The sequence below is a fragment of the Accipiter gentilis genome, chromosome 6 (genome assembly GCF_929443795.1).
Source record: "Accipiter gentilis chromosome 6, bAccGen1.1, whole genome shotgun sequence".
NCBI classification, from domain to species: Eukaryota; Metazoa; Chordata; class Aves; order Accipitriformes; family Accipitridae; genus Astur; species Astur gentilis.
Window position 1 is genome coordinate 5,267,432 of NC_064885.1, and position 12,014 is coordinate 5,279,445.

Here is a 12,014-nt window from a genome sequence, read left to right on the forward strand (position 1 = left end):
CTGCAGCGGCCCCAACGGCCGCCAGGGGGCTGGCGCGCAGCACGCCGGGTAATGTAGTCCCCCTCCGTCCCAAGGGACTGCCAATCCCGTCAGAAGCCGCGCCGCTCGCCTAGCCCGGTCGCGCCGCGGAGCCTGCCGGGAGTTGTAGTTCTCTGTGAAGGCGCTGCCGCGGGGCACGCTGGGATGCGTAGTCGCAGGGGAGGGGAGAGCGGCCGGCGCCTCGCCTCGGCGGAACTACAGCTCCCGTGGGCTCCCGCGCGCCGCCACGGCTGCCGGGAGCCGCGTTCCCGGCGCCTCGGGTGGGCCGGGACGCGGTGCCGGGCCGGTGGCGGGTGTCCGAGGCCGGTGATGGCGGCAGTGCCGCCGCCTTCCGCTCCGGGTGGCCCGGAGCCTCCCCCGCTGCAGTACAGCCTGTTGCTGCAGCACCTGGTGGGCGAGCAGCGGCGGCCTCGCGCTTGGGACCCCGCCGCCCTCGGCGGCATCCCCAGCCCGCCCAAGAGCGAGGAGCAGAAGATGGTGGAGCGGGCCATGGAGAGCTGCGCCTTCAAAGCGGCGCTGGCCTGCGTGGGAGGTGCGGCGGGGGCGCTGAGGGAGCCGGGGGAGGGCTGGAGGGACGGGGCGGTGAGGGGGAGCGGTGGTCGGGGCAGCCAGCTGTGGGAGCGGTTTGGGGGGGGGGGGGGGGGGGGAAGAGGCTGCAGCACAGGGCCCCCCGTGTTTAATTTTCCTCCCTCTAAGCCTCCTCCAGTGTCTGTCACAGGTCCCAGGGAGGGTCCTCTGTCAGTCTGCCTTCCTTGCAAAGGATAGACGTGCTCACAGCCTTTCCTCAGCGCAGCATAGGCTGTCGGCAAGGAGGGTGATCGGCGCCGGCGTCTGTGGTATCAAGGGCCAGGCCGTTTGTGCTCTTGCAGTGGCCCCTTTCACGCTGCAGCGTTGACAGACAGTGGGGAGCGGAGGTGGTTTGGTGCCTGTGGGCAAGGTGCTGCTCGAATCCAGCCGAGGTTCATTTTATGCTGTTTGTCTTTTACAGGATTTGTTCTGGGAGGCGCATTTGGCGTCTTCACAGCCGGCATCGACACCAACGTTGGGTTTGATCCCAAGGATCCATATCGCACGCCAACCGCAAAAGAGGTCCTCAAAGATATGGGGCAGCGAGGCATATCCTACGCAAAGAACTTTGCCATTGTGGGCGCCATGTTCTCCTGCACAGAATGTGTGGTAGAATCTGTGAGTAATAACTTCTTAAGCATTAAGAAATGTTTTCTTGTACACTTAATCTCTTTTACTAGATTCAAATAAGTATGTATATACCCTGTGTAATAGGCCAAGGGAGCAGGCAAGTTTGTTTTGTTTCTTGGCCATCAAAGCTTTTCAGCTTTGAGACCTGTCTCCAGAACCGCTGTTGTCTGACAGAGTGAGCAGAGGAGCATGCGTTAGCGAAGTCCTTTTCAGTTCAGGTAGGTCCTGAATGTATTTGCAAGTATAGGCGTTACTTTTTAAAACCCTAGCTATGAGTATTTGTTGTTACTTTAAGACATCAAACTGCAAGTTGCAACACAGTACTTTGAGCCTCTCAAAATTCCATATGCAGAAAGGGATCCTTTGATGAAAGTTCTTAAGTAACAAGCCTATTTTCTTCTTGTCCCTACAGCAAGTAGTGACCTTGTGCAGCTCAGTGGTAACTCTATCATCCATTTTTTTAAATAGGAAAATTAGCCTGTTATGAATTTTGAGTACTGCCTTTTAAATGAAAGACACAATTATTTCTTAACTCATGTAGGAGAAAAGTGTATCTGCTTGCACAATGGAGCAGAACAAAGAGATCTCTGCACTGGTGAAAACTAGCGTGCTCTGGCTGTGGAAATAGTACATCTTTGTGAGCAGCGTGCTCTGGCTCTCACCTGTGCTGAGAACCAGGGTGCATGGCCAGGCTCAGTGTTGTGCTCCTGTAGTTATAGTGCCTTTAAAATCTCTGAGCTGGTGCCAGTGCAGAGTGGTGTGTTCTGGGGGCTGTATCGGCTCACCTGAGAATCTTTGCCGTAGCACTGCATTGCACCATATGGATTTGTCTTACCTCTGTCGGTGACCCCTTCCTTCCTTTTCTGGCCCTGCAAGTCTGCTGTTTGAGAGTGCAGGGGGCCATCTGCTGAGAATAGAGGGAAGAACATCCTCAGCTGAGAAGGGGCTGGAAGGTCATTTAATCTTTCTTGGTATTAGTACAGATACTGAGTGTTTATTCCGTATTTACTTGTTGATTCTGACTTTTAATTCCACAGTATCGTGGCAAGTCAGACTGGAAGAATAGTGTTATCAGCGGCTGCATCACAGGAGGAGCAATCGGCTTCAGAGGTTGGTAGAGCCTGCTATGAACTATTTCTGTGATAGGACTCTAATTTGGTTACGCAGCATGCGGTGTTTTTAACGGAACACACGCTACAAATCTCTTTGCATGGGGTTACGGTGATGTCAACATGAGAGTGTACTCTGGACTGGCAGAACTGCTCTATCGCTTTCCTGTCAGCTTGAAAGAGATGTGTGGGTAGGGAAGGCTTGGTCATACAGGACAGTGGGATTGGAGGAAAATTAACAGAATTGACTTGAAAGAAAAATCAGGAGATGGTGTTAGCTATCCACAGTCTTCTGTGGTGCTGTGGGAAGGGAGCCAAAAACACATACTGAGCAATTCTCTGAAGCTACAGCTCTTGTGTTAACAGAGCTCTGCTTATATGTACTATTTCACTGGCAGTAACTCTGTTAATTTGCACAGTGTGTAAAATGCTTTCCTCCTTTCTCACATATCAACTCAAACAGACAATTCTATTTAGCTGTAAAAGAGCAGGAGCACTGGGATTTTAGGCCGGCAGGCACTAGTGGGGACTTCGCGAAGCCTTGAGTGCTAACAATATCTGGAGAAAAGCCCCAAGTAGGAAGAGAGCTGCTCTGCTCATCAGAAATATCAAACTTCTCTCACCTCTCCTTAAGAAAAAAACCTTGTCCACAGAGCATAAAATAAAAGGAAGTGCTCCTGAAAGTGCTTCTAATTGAGCTTGTTAAGTTGTGTGTGTCCTGGACCTAATCCTCTTAGAGCTTTCAAAGCAGTAGCTGCTCTTCTCATCCCTCCCTAGTCCAACAGCAAAGCCACTGGCAGCGCTCAGATCAGAGCGCACCTCAATCAGCAATGGCCACTGGCATTTTCTCTTCTATCCTTTGGGGGGAGACTTAGCAACACAGCGCCCAGACAGCGTGCCGTGCTAGTCCAGCCGTGGTAGTTTTAATTAAGTCCAGTGTGTGCCAGGTTCCCCCCTCACCTTGGGCAGTGGTAGTGCCAGTGTTCCCTGGTAGCGGATCACCAGGTTCCTGCAGGTGTTAAGCTCTTCAAGCCAGCACAGCGTAAGCTAGTTACTGGGAAGAAAAATATTTTTCCTATTTTGTCTCATTCTTTCCCACCCTTTTGCATTGCAGCTGGTTTGAAGGCAGGGGTTATTGGCTGTGGTGGATTTGCTGCTTTCTCCGCTGCAATTGATCACTATCTACGGTAACAGTGGGATCCCTTGGGAGCAAGTTTCCCTTTTGTTCCAGTGCTGCTGCTAAGAGCCTGCATCACGGCAGAAGAACCATCAGGCTTACCTTTCCACTGCCTCTGGAGTCCAGATCAGCGCAAGCTGGATGGTGTTGGCCGCTTTTCCTGAATGACTAACAATTATCTGGCTCTGAGCCCTGGCGTGCTGCTTCAGGCAGACTTGCGGGAGTATGTGAGGATGGAGCCAGGCGCAGTGAGCAGTATCTCCAGGACGGATCAGCTGACTGTCAGTTTCCAGGAAACAAGCCTGGACTCTGAGCTTTTTCAATCCTTTGGGTCTGACTTTGATTAAGTCTGCTGCTAGCATCAAAAGAGGCAGGAGGACTATCTTCGAAAAGAAAGGCAGTGATTTAGGTTATCATGTATTTGAACGTTCTGCAAGTGTTTTAACAGTTACCAGTTTGCAGCTTGCTACTCGGTTGAGGAGAGGTAAGATCCTGTGGAGAAATAAGTTTGTTCCAGGCTTTTCTTAAAATACCAGCTGAAGACAAACCACCATCTGTACAACTTGTCTTATTTCGAGTACAGAGATGAGAGCCAGATTTCTTTACCATGTCTTAAAGGGAAAAGCAAAAAGGAATCCTTAGCCTTAGAACCGCGTGGTTACTGGCAGATGAACAAAACAGTTTAAGGGGAAAAAAAGAGGTTGTTGCAGAAGTATAATTCCCTGTAGCCACTTGGCTAGCCTGATTTAACCTCACTGTGGGAGTACAAGTAATCTTGCTACTGCTTTAACTGCAACAGGCTCACACCATTAGTTCCAGCAGTTTGATAGTGAGACTAGAAAGCAAAGTTGTGAGAATAAACCACTGTTAGACAGATTAACTGGGCATTCACTTAGCACACAGTCTGTTTCCCACCACGTACATCCCTGTACCACCTCTGAGTGCCCCAGTGTTACACTGGGGGAAGTGAAGTGCAGAATGTTGGTACTGAAGTCAACATCTGTTCATTAGCTCAAGGAGCTGCTGCCTTTTTGATTTGCGTTCATATTAGCCCTCTTGCTCTTCTAACCCAGCTCTGTTCTCAGACCTCAGGGGTTCATTTTTATACTCTGAATAGTTTAGGTTGATTTTAACCTCCATTGAGCCACTCCGCAAGGGCAAACACCCACCCTCATCTTTTTGAGGCAGTGGGATTTCAGATTCAGTGCACAAGCCTAGTAAGGGTTCTCCCAGCCACTTCTCCTTTGCATCCACGGTTTGACATCCCAGAATAGCGACAGCACTTGCTTACCTGGAAGAGCAATACTAGCAGGGTAGATTGGCAGATACAGTGGTCAGTGGTCAGTTTGGAGGCGTGCTGTCTCTCATTCCCACAGGGAAAGAAGTGGGGAGACAGCACCATGTGATCTATCAGATGAGGTTTCCAGATTGCCTGATGTCCCTTGCTGTGCCTGTTCAGTATCCTCAGGCCAGAAGCTGTGCAAGTCAGCTGAATTTTAAGCTTGAGTAACTCTGGGCTGATTAAACAGGCTGGCTCCAGACAGTCCAGGTTTTTTCCTCCAGAATGTACTGAAATGCAAGGATGTAGCCCAAACCATAAGATGTCTCTTAAAAGATTGCCTGGCACAATGCCTGTGCTTATACCGCTGGCTTGAAGTGCAACTAGCAAGATTTCCACAACTGAAAGAGAAGCTGTGATGCCAAGGTGATCAGTTAGTGCAAACAGCAACACCACAGGGCTCCTTTTGTGCAAATGTTGGGGCTTTGCATTTTTATTAACATTTTTTTTTCTCCTCACATGGTTTACAGCCATTTAAAGTTTATAATCTACAGAAATTGAAACAGAACACAAACAAAAATATATCCTTAACAACTTTTGAAAGTCAAATATTAATTAACAGTTCTATTCTACCTGTAGCTGCAAGAGTCCACCCCCCCTCTTCCTTCCTGTAGGGACAAGCAAAAGCCAGTCATGGGGACGGCCGCAGCCTGTTGTGCCAGGGCTGTGTGGACCGGGCCTCCAGCCACTGTCGCGCGGGGGGGAATTTGGCTGTACAGAGTCTCCATCTGGAATGACAGTATCGTGGACAGAGACTTGGACACATGTAACAAATCAGACACACACAGGGATCCATTGTGCAGTCAGATCTAAAACTCGGCCTCCTTACTGGGTCCAGGGCCAAGACAGACGCCTGGTTCTTTTCTGCAATGCTGTTTCCCTTCTGTTTAGCTGGTAGTCAAGAGGAGCAGGGTCTGGAGTGTGAGCCCTTTGGAGGGGGACTGAAAGACCTCCCCTCCTTTAGTCGCTTTGCTGGTGCGGGGCCGGCAAGTGCTGCCTTCCCCGGGGAGGTGGGCTTTGGACATACCTGGTGCATCAGTGGCAGGCGGCCGGGCTCTACCTGGAACAGTCTGTTAGTCAGGAGGGTAAAGGCAACGCTGCTGCTAGCAGGGATACGCTTGGTCACTTCTCATCCATCTCCATTTGGCACAGGAGAGCACGGGGCCAACGCAATCGGGGAGGGGGAGCTTTCCCACAAGGACACGGACTCGGCTCACAGAGCGAAAGGTTTTGTGTCCCAACAGGTACCAGTACCTACCTGTGAGTGTGGGAAGGTGGGGGACATACTGGGAGCCAGGCACTCGGGCAGCCGGAGCACAGCCTGGCAGCGAGCACGGACACGTGGCTGTCCTGCCCTGGGACATGGCATGACAACTCCAGCCATCAGCCTGGGGGTCAAGAACTGGAGCCACTAACTAAAATGGACCTGAGCTGGCTGGACACGGCTAACCCAGCAGCAACTGCTTTGTGAGAAAGAGAAAATGAAGCACTTCTGCCTTCAGTAGTGAGGGCCACGAAGGCTTTCCTCCTCCTGTCCCTCTGCGCTGGTTTCCAGGCTGGGTGACTGTCCAGCTGCCGCAGAGCACTTGCCTCTGGCAGGGCCATGTGCTGCCATTTGCCCAGGGCAGTGGGGAAGGCCAAGGAGGGAAACAAAAACCTCCCCATTCTCGTGGCCACGTCAGGAACGCTGGTGCCCCGGCAGGCTCTGCCACGGGGCACAGCCAGTGTCGGCAGTCTTTGTGGCAGTGGTGGGCTGGCAGGGGCGCGCGCGCCTCGCTGCGGCAGAGATACGGGTGTACGGCATCGGCAGGGACCCTGTTCCCCGCCCCGCCAGGGCTTGTTGGGGAAACTGGGATCCACGTGCCCTGATGGGACCGCCGTCAGTGCCAGAGCACTGCCCTGGGGTCAGCCTGTGGCGGAGGAAGCAGACCTGCCCGGCTGGCCGTGGACCGAGACCAGCACAGCACCTCTCGCTCCAGCCTTGTGTGACGGGTTACCCAAAACGCTACTTGGAGGCGAGATACAGCGAGGGAAGTAACCGCCACGCTACACGCACACAGGCAAAGCGCAGGATAAGGGCTGTAGAGGGGACTGGCCTGATAGCACCCAGAAGAGACGTGGCGAGGAGGAAGCAGCACCCCGCTCCTCTGCTCTCGTGGTCGCAGGTTTGCTCGGGCCAGAGCAGGATCCAGGCGCGGGGTCCAACGTTTGCGCAGGCAGCAAGCCAAAGCAGAGCTGGTCATCACCGTCACCGGGGAGGGAAGCCCGTGAGCTCCCAGCCTCTGAAGCAAGCCGGTGCTGCACATGCAGGCATGGGGCAAGGGGAGCTGGGCAGCGAAACAGGCACTCGTGGGACGCTGCAGGCTTCGAGCTGGGCGAGACGAGGGGCGCCTGGTAGAGGCGAGCAGGCAGAAAGGAGTCCAGGAGAAAACTAGCCAAGGGGGAAGCCTGTGTCCACAGCCCTTGTCAGTCACTACCTCTTCCGTTGAACAAATATACATAAAAACAATTCTTGAACACAAGAAGGGACATAAGACACGACTACTTTACAGAGAGGCACGGCGCCTGGGGTAGGACCGGGCCACTGGTACGCGATTGTACAGGAGCTGCAGGCGGCACCGTCCTGGGTCCGGGCTGGTCTCCCTGGGGGGCTGCGATCCAGTCCGTGTCCCCCAGCAGGGAGCTGGGAGTGTTTGCAGCTGGTGCCTTCTCCCTGCAGGCTACACGTCCGTGGAGAAGTAAAGTGTGTTGCGTTTCAGCTCAGTGAAGGAGATGGGAGGATGCTGCAGGTAGTAGAGAAGGACCTGGACCTGTAGCGAGCAAATGGGGGGGTGTTAGGCCTGAAAGGGGCAGAGCTGTCACCTCCCAGCTTGGCCCTGTGCAGCCACATCCAGCAAAGAGCTACAAACCTACCCAGAGAGGCAGGTAAACCCCTCCGCTCCCCACACTGCCAGGACGCCTTCTTACCTGGGCCATCACGTCGTGGGACCAGATGTCGGAGGCCAGGGTGAGATGTGCCTTGCTCTCCCCCTCCGAGGGTCTCAGCAGTGTTGGCCCGAAGACCGTGGCCAGGTTGTGGAGAGACATTTTGTTGATAGGCTCCTTTTCAGCTACCCTGCGGGGTACGGGCAGAGAGGGAACGTGAGCCCCTAACGCTGTTCTCCCGGAACGGGGCAACCATGGGGTGATGGTGAGGGTAGTGGGGCGAGCGCTGGTCTCCCTTCTCCCAGCTCCCAGCCCTGGCAGGGTACCTTCGGCTTGCCGTTGCCCGTCACGGCCGCCGGTAAAGCCAGGTGCAGGGCAGGGAGCTCTGCCCCCTTCACGGCCTCCGCCGGAGCCGCCGGGCCTGGCCGGGAGCCCCGGGTGTGATGTGGCAGCGACCAAGCCCTTGCTTGCTTATGTGCTGCGGGGCCTCCACCCTTCCCAAACCCTGGCAGGGTACAGGGAGCTCCGCACCGGCTCGTGCCTCCCTGCACCCACTCCCTCCCCCCCCCCAAAAAGTGCTCCCTACCCCAACGACCCTGCGGGGACCCCAGCCAGCCTGTGTCGAGGGAACCAGGACCACAACATTGCCATGTTAGGAGGCAGCTGCGCTCCCCGGCACAGGCTGCACGGTTGAGCCCCGGCCAGGGGAGCAGATGTGGGAACTGGCTGTGCCCAGTTCTCAGGATGGAAATGGATTTTTTTCCTTCCCCACCCCCCTAGCATCAATCACTTTTTCTGTTTGGTTTTAGCCAAACCAGAGGGGGGGAAAAAAAAAAAAAAAAAAAAAAGAAGAAGAAAAAAAAAAAGCTTCATGATGCAAGTAACATGAGCCATGAGCCCTGGTCCCAAATTCGTGGCTAGCTCTGGACAGGCTCTGCGTGCTGCACCACTGCCCTGCCCACAGCCCCGCGCCCTCCATGGGTTTCGGGTCCCCAGAGAGCCCCAAAACTGTCCGCCCCCAGGTTTGCATGGGCTTCATCTGCGCCAAGATAAAGCCTGGCAAACCACGCATTGCTGCACTCGCCCCGGGACGAGCGACATGGGGCGTCACCTGCAGCTTTGGGACATGTCCGCGGAGCTGACTTCTCTGGATTTTGGCCACCCGCTGCAGACAAGTTACAGGGATTATTGCACCTTGTTTTGCAGGACCTACTGCTGGACTAGTGGGAAGGGACACAGCACTCAGTTTTCCCGCTCAGGAGGACGCCGCACAGCTCCCGACTGATTTCCCCGTCCTGCACCAAGGCCAGCCGCTCCCCGCAGAGAGCTCGTCCAACCAGCTGCACACCGGCTGCCGCAGCCAAAAGCTGCATCTTGCCAGAGGACGTGTGCTCCCTACAGAGCTGACCCGCATCAACGGCCGGGCGCTGCAAAATCCCTGCTGGCACCGTGGTCGGTGGTCCTGAGGTGCTGGGAGCTGCTCCGTGGGGCACAACGGCTCCAGGATCCCTCCAGGATCCCTCCAGCATCCTATGGGGCCCGCAGAAAGGAGCCGTGGGAAGCCAACACTGACATCAGCCAAAGGGACTCGTGGCGTGCCGGGTCCCAGCCTGACCCTGGCGAAAACGCCGGAGCCCGGGGAGTTAGGACAGGTGGGACACACCTGGGGCTGCACCCTCTTGGAGGGGCTGGGAGAGGAAAGGGCTACTCTGCCGCCTGCCCGACACCGAGCTGCTGTTGCTGGCCCTGGCTGCTGCCTGCAGCCCTGCTCTGCACCAGCACAGCACCATCTGCCTCCAGTTTGGAATCAGCCCGCGGCTGCACAGGCACCACAGGAATCAGACAGCGGCTCTAACTCTGCTCGCATCCCATCCCGATGGAAAAGCGGAGACAGACCCATCCTGCACCTCCCACCCTTGCCGGGCAGCCCCCCGGGAGCCGCAAGCCGAGCCGTTACCTTTTCAAGTGCTCCAGCAGGAAGAGGAAGGTGATGAGGTTGGGGTCAGGCAGCGAGCGGAGAAGGTGCATCATGCAGTTCTCCTTGGCAGCAGGATCCGAGAGGGCTGGAGACAAGGAGGGAGAGACCTCAGGACAGGGGCTGGTGACATCTTGTGCAGCAGCAGGACCCACTACGGCCAGATGCCTCCTGGCAGCCAGCGCATGAGCGTCCGACCCTGCCCCGCAGGGCTCTGCCTGCACCCTGGGGACCAGCACCACGAGCCGGCAAGGACAGCCAGAACCGAGTAGGCTAAGTTGGGAAGGACCCTCGGGAGTCTCCCATCCCGGAGCAGGCAATGCCAACCAGAGCCACGCTTGGGCACCGATCCCTTCCCCATGCCCGAGCCCTTACCGATCCCCTCCATGAAGGCGGGGTAGAGTCTGTCAGTGAGGAGGGGCTCAGGCAGCTCACGGAAGTACAGCTTCAGCGTGCCGGCGATGGCGTTGATGTCCATGTCACTCAGCATGACCAGGATGTCCTTGTTATCTGTCCAGAGAGCACCCACATGCGATGCCTCCTGCACCTCCTTCCCCTCTGGGTCTCAGCCCCCCCACGTCACCCCAGCTGCCTGGCCAGGCTGTCGGCTAGAGGGCAGGGACAGACCTGCCGGGTCCACAGCACTGTTTAGCCAGGATGGGGCTGGGAAGAGCTGAGCGGTTCCCGCCTGGCTGGGCAATGGGACGCGGAACAATTTGCAAATCCATTTGCAACGTTGCCCTGACTCAGTGTCTCCCAGGAGCCAGCCAGGCGCGGCGGCAGCTCAGAGACACCAAGGCACAAACAAGGCTGGGACCTCTGGGCGTTTGCTTTCCCACCTACACCCTCCTTCTCTCCCCCAGCCCCTTCCTGGGCGCACTGGCACGTTTTGCACGCATGCAGTGCAACAACCAGACCCTGGGCTTGCAGGGCAGGGGACCAGGGGCATCTCGGTGCCTGTGAACCCTCCCAGGGTAACGTGACGCGAAGGGCGGCCGTCTCCCAGGACACTCACTTGCGTCGAAGACGGCTTTCAACGCCTGGATGTCAGTGGCGACGCCAGAGATCCTGTAGATGCCGACCTCTTCGATGCCCCTCTTCTCCACCTCCTCGATGCACTGGCGCACGATGTAAGGCACCTTGGAGCGCTCGCGCCTGGCTCGGAAAGCAGAATCATAAGGAAAAATTCCCCAGGGACCCTACGGCAGCCAGCTCAGCCCTGCAAACCCTGGGTCCACGGGCAGGACGGACATGCCAGGTGGGAAGGATGGAGGTGGCGAAGGAACAGACGAGACCGCAGCAGAGAGCAAAAGCTGAACTCTCCGGTGTTGGTGGGAGTAAGGGGACATGGTGCAACCCCACAACCACAGGGACCGGAGCAGATCGGCCCCCCCACCCCACCCCCCAGCCCCGCACGTACTTTGTCACGACGCTGATTTTGACCCCAAAGACACCAGTCTGCTTTTTGGATGGGGTCCTCTTCAGGCTCATGTCTCTGCTTGTGAACTTCATGGAGAACTCCACCTTGATCTGCAGGAGACAGGAGGTGACTCCCAGCAGCCCGGCCCTGCCCCATCACCTCCGTATCGCACGAAAGCACAGCACAGCCCCGGGGAAGGGGCTACAATCAAAGCGAGGGGCTGTGTTTCCCCGTGGCCCTGCTTACCCCGTTCATCTCAATCACATCCATGTGCCAGTTCTTCGTCTGCACGGCCTGAGGGTCCAGCTGCGGGGAGAGATGGTGCGTGAGCTCCGTGGGGATGCAGCCCCATGCCAGCCCCGCTGCTGCCCCAGCCTGGTGGCCCCCGAAACCCCCTGACCCACAGACAGTGTTGGGCACGGGACCTGCTCTTCCCTGGCACCGTGCTGCCCATGCCAGAAGGATGGAGAGGGAAGGTCTGGGGTCCCTCTGGCCGTGCCCTGAAGCCGGGTGGGCTCAGCCTCCCCACCCCGGCCCCCCCCAAGCTCCTGCTAGGCAGTGCTTTAACCCACACCCGAGAAGCAAGAAATTTCCAAGAAATTAGGACTATTTCTGGCAGCAGATTGATGAAACAGAACTAGGGCAGCGTTTTCCATGCAGAAAAACAACATCTCCCCATAGCCAAGGCTATTTATAACCCCTGGGAATGACGGGCTCTGCTATTTCTGGCTTTGGGGCTAGCGGGGGACTTGGTGATGCTGCCCCGGCACCCAGCCGCCGTGGCGAGGTGCTGGCATTCCCAAGGCCCCGGCACGTGCCATGGCGGGCGCCGG

At 56.3% G+C, this 12,014-nt stretch overlaps 2 protein-coding genes across 6 annotated transcripts in view; one reads left to right on the top strand and one right to left on the bottom strand.

The window, feature by feature from the left end:
- The first annotated feature begins 264 nt into the window (after positions 1 to 264).
- On the top strand, positions 265 to 5,203 carry TIMM22 (translocase of inner mitochondrial membrane 22). Its single transcript, XM_049802572.1, has 4 exons — positions 265 to 571; positions 1,028 to 1,224; positions 2,274 to 2,346; positions 3,460 to 5,203. Exons 1-4 carry the CDS (start codon positions 349 to 351, stop codon positions 3,534 to 3,536), a joined length of 570 nt encoding a protein of 189 aa, XP_049658529.1. The 5' UTR covers positions 265 to 348; the 3' UTR covers positions 3,537 to 5,203.
- A 2,189-nt stretch (positions 5,204 to 7,392) lies between these two features.
- Positions 7,393 to 12,014, bottom strand: part of ABR (ABR activator of RhoGEF and GTPase) — a 39,445-nt gene continuing 34,823 nt past the window's right edge. For all 5 annotated transcript variants that reach the window (XM_049802567.1, XM_049802569.1, XM_049802568.1 and 2 more), the window contains 7 exons: positions 11,428 to 11,487; positions 11,182 to 11,291; positions 10,777 to 10,916; positions 10,137 to 10,271; positions 9,744 to 9,849; positions 7,829 to 7,976; positions 7,393 to 7,671 (listed from right to left, as the gene is read on the bottom strand). In XM_049802567.1, the coding sequence (XP_049658524.1) occupies positions 7,582 to 7,671; positions 7,829 to 7,976; positions 9,744 to 9,849; positions 10,137 to 10,271; positions 10,777 to 10,916; positions 11,182 to 11,291; positions 11,428 to 11,487 (789 nt within the window). In that variant the 3' untranslated portion in view covers positions 7,393 to 7,581. The remainder of the gene's footprint in view (positions 7,672 to 7,828; positions 7,977 to 9,743; positions 9,850 to 10,136; positions 10,272 to 10,776; positions 10,917 to 11,181; positions 11,292 to 11,427; positions 11,488 to 12,014) is intronic.

Excerpts from the sequence above, each read along its gene's own strand:
- TIMM22 (XM_049802572.1), top strand. The coding sequence starts at position 349 with ATGGCGGCAGTGCCGCCGCCTTCCGCTCCGGGTGGCCCGGAGCCTCCC. Across the intron at positions 572-1,027 it reads GGCGCTGGCCTGCGTGGGAG|GATTTGTTCTGGGAGGCGCA; the intron begins GTGCGGCGGGGG and ends TGTCTTTTACAG. Across the intron at positions 1,225-2,273 it reads CAGAATGTGTGGTAGAATCT|TATCGTGGCAAGTCAGACTG; the intron begins GTGAGTAATAAC and ends TTAATTCCACAG.